We start from the raw sequence: 8195 nt of genomic DNA, 5'->3' as shown, positions 1-8195 counted from the left end.
AAGATATATTAAAACATAAGGTCATTTTAGGTACATGCCGTGATCTTCAGTGTTTATAATTTCATCTTTTTCTGGGTACCAACCTTAGTCGGAACGCACCGCCATGATCTGTACATATTCATGCGACTATTGCGCTGTTTCACAACAGGTTCTCTAGTGTCTTGAATTTATCCTATTTGTATAACAAAAGTTCATACAAAAACTGGAAAATGATAATCTAATTTTTAAAATTCCAACTCTTAGGGCAATACCCGAGATACTCTGCTGATAAACATGGAGGAACAATTCTTGCTATGAAGGGAAAATCCAAGTTATCAAATCAATTTCATTTTCCATTATTTCCTGATTTTCTGCTTTCATTGCGCACATAAGTAACTGGTATTCAAAGGAACATGGGATGGCAGAGCTGGTTGTAACGTATTTACTCAAGTAAGTACTTGGGTGTAGTAATGAGTCTGATTTAAAATATTCATATTATATAAATGTTAGTTGAAGTTGACAGTAAATATTGAATAGACATATCAAAAGGGCAGCACACCATCTTCACTTCTCCTGTGTTGTCTAACATTCAGGCAGCTGTGTGCTCTGTTTGTATCCATTTTCTTACAGAAAATTATTATTTTTTAAAATCATACCAAAACCATGATTGAGTATAACAGAAGAAAGAAGGAGGGAGTATAAAGATCATGCTGACCACAAGAGATTATGACCAAATTCTCAGGACTACTGTTTGATTTGTATCAATAACTAGTACTTAGTGATAAGGTCTCTTTTTCAGGACAATAGAATGAAAGACATGTGGAAGAGGGAGGTACAAAGGTACTGTAATTTTTCAGCACAAGGGAAGCATCAATAAAGTGCTGTTATTAAAAAACAAACAAAGGAAAAAGAAACAAACAACAACAATGACAAAAACACAACAAAAGCCCACAACTTCCATAATTTTTTTCTAAGTGATTAATGACAATTAAGTGTTACATAAGCATTCATGCTGTTATGGTAAAGACCAAAACCACTCCTGAGACAGGGACAGAAAGAAGAAAGTAGGACTAAAAGTGGTGTGAAAGAATGTCTCGGCTATATGTTCCCTATCATATCTAAAAGCAAAAAGCTCCAATTTTCTCCTTTTACAATGTTTTCTAAACATGGCATTACCTACCAAGTGAGCTGGTGCTGTTTACATCCTTTTTAAGCTAAAAAAATTCTCCCATGCCCAAAAGACTTCAGTGTAAATGTCCCCACAACACTTGCGCTCCTGAAGATGCCACATACAGGAGTTTGAAATGCAGGATGGGACTGCTGGGCTCAAAATACTGCTTGTGTGGTGTGAACAGAGATGTGAAGAGGGATAGTGCCATCTAATTTTCTCCTAATTTAATACTGACATAATTGTGTCTGTTACTAGTGGGTTACTGGGGGTGAAGTTCACATTCCTTCTGTCCCCTACAATCCTTCAGATCTAAATGGGGATTGTATTAAGCATGTGTAAATGTAATTGTATTCACAATTACATTTACTTTCATGACTAAAATAATTTTTGTTCATCTCTTTGGGTTTGCTCACGCTGGTGTATAACTGATGCTACTATTTTCAAAACACTTTTGAACTGATATCCCATTATGAATGCTTCCTTGTTCAGCAGCCAGGCCGAGTTCAAACATTTTTGTAGAGAGCTAAGTTTCTCTTGTTTATTCTTCCCCCCTCCTAGACAACAAACCTAAATGCTTTGAAATATTTATAAAATGCTGATGAAGAGGGGAAAATGTCTGAAATGGTTGCAGTGAACAGAGAAGCATTTTTAAAGCCAAGGGTCTATTTAAGCATTGTCTTAGCTCTTCTTTTTAGTCTGAAAAGTCTTTCTGCAGAAAACCCCATCAAAACCCTTTCCTGTTCTGCTGCCATGTAAAGTTTTGGTTAGAGAATTGCTATTAACCTGTTGTTTTCCAACAGTCTTACAGCAACAGAGGATGTAGATGCACATATGTGGCAGGAAATCAAGACACACGAAGGAAAAAATATTATTCTTGAGAGGCTTTTGCCACCAGCAGTTTCAGGATTTTCAAGTCTTGGATTTGACTTGTTTCTCAATTGACAGAGCTGGTCTTCGGGCTGTAACTGAGAACACACACATGCTCTCATGGCCACAGGTGTGCTGGACTCATCTCTAGCAACTTGCATGAACGTTCACTCCTTTACTTACCTGGGGAAGGGAAGGGAAGGGAAGGGAAGGGAAGGGAAGGGAAGGGAAGGGAAGGGAAGGGAAGGGAAGGGAAGGGAAGGGAAGGGAAGGGAAGGGAAGGGAAGGGAAGGGAAGGGAAGGGAAGGGAAGGGAAGGGAAGGGAAGGGAAGGGAAGGGAAGGGAAGGGAAGCACTTGCCTGACACAGCCCTTCTGCCTGAAGTAGCTCTGGCTGTGGGCACCCAGAAACTTCCCAACCTTTTGGCAGCTCTTCCCCTCACCTAGCTAAGCAACAGAAGGTTAAACAAGAGAGCTAATAAATGCCCCATTGCCGGAGAGGGGGGATGTGTTGGGGAAGAGGGGGATGTGCCCACATGGAAGGAAAAGGGTTGAGGGAGGGAGGGAGGGAGAGAGGGGGCTGTGCAACTGCCGCAGTCACATCGGCCTCACAGGCCTCTTCAGTTCAGTTCCATATCATGTCCATTAGCTTCAAGAAAATCCCTCAAATCTCCCGCACAGAAGCAGAGGAAGAAGCCCCAAGCCGCTCTGCTAAGGAGAATGAGAGGAAAGGGTGGGCACAGGCCCCAGAAAAGGGGGAGGAAGCAGCGTGGCTGGGGATAGACACCCCACCTGCACTGGTAGGAACACCGAGACTTGCTCTGCACTTAGCAGGTCTTTATTTTCTTTTCCCGACCGATAAGCACAGAGGGCCAGCTCATGCCCCAGCTGCTGGCCCAGCCCTGCTTTCGGCAGCTCCTGGGCTGTTCTTCTAGTGCTGCCGGCTGGGGGGCCTCTTCGGGGCTGGAGAAGAGTCCTCGGGGCTGCCAGCCTTCCTCTTCAGGGCTCGCCGTGGCCCGGCAGAACTGCCTTCTCTACCCCGGCTGGGAGAAGATGGACGCGGTCCAGCCTCGTCAGGCTCCTCCTGGGGCTCTGCCTGCAGCCCAGGGGTAGGAATCGGGGCAGAGGGAGGGCTGCCGGGCCCCTGCTGAAGGGCAGCTGCGGAGGTGCTGGGGAGGAGGTCCACGTTGGCGCCTTCCAAGCTGTTGGAGGAAGCTGGGCCAGGCGTGGGAGATCCTCCTGGGGAGACAGCGGGGCCAGGGGCAGCCACGGCGCTGCCTTCCCACTCCGCGGCAGCATGGCCGTCCTCCAGGCCCAGCCGACGCTCAGCCTCCCTGCTGCAGAGTCGCGCAGCGACGTCCATCAGCCGGTGCACAAACGTCGCCGCTCGGTTTTGGAGGGTGGCCTCCAGCAGCGGCACCAGCTGCTCTTCATCCAGCCCAAAGAGGAGCAGCATGGGGGTGATGAGCGCCTCCACTGTGCCTGCCCGGGAAGACCGTGTCCCAAAGAGCCGGCGCAGCTCCTGGCGCACCCAGCTCAGGACGGGCTGCAGGAGAGCCGGGTGGTCCTGGAAAAAAGAGGCCCGCACCCTGGGCCGGAGCCCACGCAGAGCAGCCCCGGTCACCATCCCCACAGGCCATGCTTGTCTTGCTGCAGCTCTGCGGGCAGCTGCATTTGCGGGAGCTCGTCCTGCCTGCCGGCCAACAGCTGCTCGTGCCCCAGGTGCTGGGATGACGTGCTCCTGGAAGTCGTCATCCCCCCGCACGGAGTGCAAGATGGATGTCACCCTCCTCTTGCACAGGGGGCACTCAGGCTTGCTCTCAGTCCACCGCACGATGCATGGGTAGCAGAATTGGTGGAGGCACGGCATCACGTAGCTGGCCTCCTCCCAGCTCTCCAGGCAGATGGCGCAGCGCGTGTCCAGCCCCGAGGCCATGGTCTCCGTGTCCTCCGGTGGGTTGGCGGGAGCTGTGGGTGTCGAGCTGCTCCCTCTCACCGGCGCTGCAGCAGCCGCTGTCACACTAGAAAACCAAGAGAGGCCACAGTTGTTGGCTGGCGCAGGGAGGGCTGGAAGAAAAGCCCAGGTGCCTCCAGAAGGAAAGCCTCCCGGCTCCCCAGGGTGAGCTGTCCCTGCCCAGCTCACCTCTGCTGCCGCGAGCGAGCCGCCTCCTGCCTGCCCCGCTTGCCTGATCCTGGCAGGGCCCAGCAAAATCCTCCGATGGCTCTGGGGTTGCCCACCGAGAGTTGCAAGGAACAACTCTCCGAACACAACACCAGCACCGACAACAGTCTCTCTCAACACTCCAAACCGCGCCAACTCACTCGGCTGGAGTGCAGTCACAAGACAGCTGGGTGACGCTCGGCACCCGGCTATGAGCTGAGAGGGACGCCTGGTCACAATGGACTGCTCGGCAACGTCATAGTCCATCACGACGTGACATCAGAGCTTGCATCAGGGGAAATCTTAGAGGAAGACCAGCATCTTCTGTCCTGCCTCTGCCTTCTGATTATCTGGACCGAGACATAAGACTCTCTCTGTATTTCCAGGCCTTTATTCCTCTTTTCATTTTTAAGACAAAATGATCCATTTCCTATTTCCCATGTGACATTAAAAGACAATTAACAATTGAAAATATAGGACCCCCAACACCTCCCTAGAAAGCTTTTCCTTTATCCAAAGAAAATTCTGAAAAACTCAAATGATCAGGAACTCCTAAACTGCTCGTGATTTTTGGCAAGAATGCTGTCACACTCAGCCATTGTTTTTCTGTCTCTCCCTTTCCATGTCTTCTTCGTAGATGTCAGTAAATCAGTATCATTAGTAAAGGCCTAAGTTATCTGAATTTGATCTGAACCAGGGATAAGCAAGCACAGACTAGGATAGCAACAGACCTTCTACCGGCTGCTCTTCAGGCACGACACAGAAATTGCCGTGGAAATTTCACCATCAGAAGAATCATTTCAAAAACAAAGGGGAAGGGAAGGGAAGGGAAGGGAAGGGAAGGGAAGGGAAGGGAAGGGAAGGGAAGGGAAGGGAAGGGAAGGGAAGGGAAGGGAAGGGAAGGGAAGGGAAGGGAAGGGAAGGGAAGGGAAGGGAAGGGAAGGGAAGGGAAGGGAAGGGAAGGGAAGGGAAGGGAAGGGAAGGGAAGGGAAGGGAAGGGAAGGGAAGGGAAGGGAAGGGAAGGGAAGGGAAGGGAAGGGAAGGGAAGGGAAGGGAAGGGAAGGGAAGGGAAGGGACACTTGCCTGATACAGCCCTTCTGCCTGAAGAACAATATTTGCATGAGAGGTGCATATATTCGTTTTGATAAATCCATTTTTTGGTCACCTAAGGGGCACATTTTTCAAAGATTCAGCTCAGCACTATTCACTGGTGTCTAAATGCAAAGTCCTAAATTGAGACACCTATTCCCAAAACTTTAATGAAGAAGGTGGGGACTGCATTTTGTCTAGTTTTCTGTAAATATAAATATATATAGTATATAGACACGCACATATGCATGTAAACACACACATAGATATCAATCAGAGCTTTTCATATACACACATATATCACACACACACACACATATATATATAACATATCTGTCTCCATATATATGTACTTCTGAGTATCTGCAAGGCCAGGTGCAGACCAGCCTTTACCATTTATGAAGAACATTTTACAGATTATTACATAAAAGGCAGTGTATAAATTCTAAAAAGCAAACCAAACCAACAACAAAGCCCACCACTTTAAAACAGACAGCTTTCTTTTCCAGGGTGTTATTACACGACAGGCTCAAATTTGTCTGACTACAAACATCATGTTAGCGAAGCCTGCTCTCTTTTGGTTTTTTGTATCTTGTGCTTGGATTTCCTAATTCTGAATAAGATATGAGGGCCAGCTGATGCTTTGCCAGCATTTAGGGTGCTGTTCTGTGTAGATTTTAGTCAGGGGTGAGCTCACATTGTAGCGCTACCCTTGCTGGTGGCAATAATGAAGGTCTCCTCTGGACACTGGCTCCACCTTTTCATCAGGCTTGTAAGAACTAGGAATCTGTCAGGCAGGTTTGTTAAGAATTGGACAACAAGCTCTGAAGTGTCCAGGTGAAATTATGATGCAACTGTTGTGGGACTCACTCACACACAAACATCCAGTGGTTACAATCAGTTTAATCCCTTAGGAAAAAGGCTGAAATGTTTAAGAATGAAAAACATGCTTACTTCCAGTATGTCTGAGTTTTCCTGTGCCCCACGGTATCGCAGATTGTTAGAGAATCATATTAGAGTAGGCACCTGTACAGCAGAGAGTTTGCCAGCAGAACTATTTTCATTTTTTTCTAAATCTTTTTCAATTTTTATTTTATTATTCCCTTTTAATCTCAGAGAACTAAAAGGGCACAATAGAAAACATTCAGCTTTTTCAAACATGTCCCAAAACTCAAGGGTCTTGGCCTCCAGAACTACATATTCCCAGTTAACATTGTAACACTGACTGTTTCAGCATCATTTACCCGGAGCCAGTTTACAAAACTCATTGATCTCTCCTTCACACATTGGAGAACTAATGCTAACTGCCTCTGTGACACTTTGCATTACAGAAGGACGGCAGAGTTCTTCACATTTTTACCTCAGGGCTACGTTGGAATCACAATAAGGCACAGGAGGACACAGTTGAAAGCACTCAACACATGTGTTGTTCTGTTCCATGTTTTAATTTGAGCTTTACATCTTGACTACATTTATTTTAGACATTTTTGACCCAGATTCATCTTAGTGTATCTGTGCTGAAATTAATGGATTTACATCAGGGATTAATTCAGCCTGTTATGCTGCCATCCCTATTTCTTCATAATCATCCTGTTATGAGATGTTTTCAAGGTTTCCTTTATTTTGAACAAAGTGAAGAATTGCTCCTGGTAACACTTGGATAGACTTAGGGAGAGAGGACAGAGAGTAAAAAAATAAAGAAGTAAAAAAAATTCCTTAATAGCTTTTATTGTGTGATCACAGAGCATCATTTCCAGTTAAAGCTACTGAAGCAACAGAAGACTTTACCACCAGGTATAAACAACACATAATGGGCATCCATGGGACACTGGATAAGTCCCACCAGCAAGGGAAGATCTTCATAACTCACATGTTGGTTTACCACTTCATTTTATTAACTCTTATTAGACGGCAGCGGTGCTTTCAGCTACAACGACAGCTACCTTCTTCAGGGCTCGCTGTGTGGTGGTTTTCCTGCCACTGACTTTCTGGGGAATTTTTCTTTCCTTTCACAACATGGAACTAGAACAAGTCATTGCCGGATCCTCACTCACTCATGGGGGTTCATTCTGTGGCCTCATTCACAGTTTAGAGCTTCACAAATCATCATTCTTGTGAGGAATGCAGCTGCGGGTGCTCCGAGTATCAGTGGCGGTGGAGAACTCCTACGCCCAAGCTTTGTACACATTGCTCATTTAGTCTGATTCATAGAAGGAGAAGAACACACTTGGAGTGTCAAGTTTTTAGGTTTTTTTGTTGTTTTTTTTTTTTTTTAATTTTGTCACAAGAATCAGCTGAAGGCTCATAACGATACCTGCAAGTGCCTGGAATACATTTCTGGATGCCTGAGGAGCAGAGACACTAAGTAGAGGCCCATGGTATTTTCACCGAGCATCTGAAAGAATGCTCCTGTCAGGTTGTTAACTCGCTCCCAAGCCCCCAAACACACTGGAGTTACTTCGTTCTTTATGCTGCTTCCCCATGAAGTGGACGATCGATTTTAAAATGCTCTTTCTGACCTGCGAGACCTTCAGGGGTCCAGCTCCTGCAAAGCGGCACAAGCTCTTTTCTCCAGTTGCGCTGCAGATTTGAGTGAGACGTTCATCATCTGCTGTTTGCTCCAACACCAAAATACCAAAGAACTTCACGTTTTTTCACATTACACATCTGGAGCACTTTTCCAATTTGTAGTCTGCTCATTCATGGTAAGATTTTTTTACGTAAAAATGCTACTATGGGAAACTGTAGCATGTCCTGGCCCACAGCTGACAAAATTGCTGCTGTTATGACTCAATTTTTCAGACACTTCAGTGTGTATTGAAACAATGTAGATGAAGCCTTAAGATACAGTACAAAGAAGAAAACATCAAAACCACTCAGTGCTTTTTAAGAGGAAATACTACTGTCAGAGACATTTAAATTATTTTAAC

At 46.1% G+C, this 8195-nt stretch overlaps 1 protein-coding gene across 1 annotated transcript; it reads right to left on the bottom strand.

Annotated features, from left to right (window-relative positions):
- Positions 1-2371: 2371 nt before the first annotated feature.
- LOC135577241 (E3 ubiquitin-protein ligase Topors-like) lies at positions 2372-4370 on the bottom strand. The gene is made up of 2 exons (XM_065045183.1): positions 4159-4370; positions 2372-4036 (listed from the first exon to the last, which is right to left on the bottom strand). The coding sequence occupies exon 2, from the start codon at positions 3949-3951 to the stop codon at positions 2947-2949; it is 1005 nt and encodes a 334-aa protein (XP_064901255.1). The 5' UTR covers positions 3952-4036; positions 4159-4370; the 3' UTR covers positions 2372-2946.
- Between the last annotated feature and the right edge of the window lie 3825 nt (positions 4371-8195).

This window comes from Columba livia, chromosome Z (genome assembly GCF_036013475.1).
Source record: "Columba livia isolate bColLiv1 breed racing homer chromosome Z, bColLiv1.pat.W.v2, whole genome shotgun sequence".
NCBI lineage: Eukaryota > Metazoa > Chordata > Aves > Columbiformes > Columbidae > Columba > Columba livia.
This window is presented reverse-complemented; position numbering and strand designations above follow the sequence as displayed.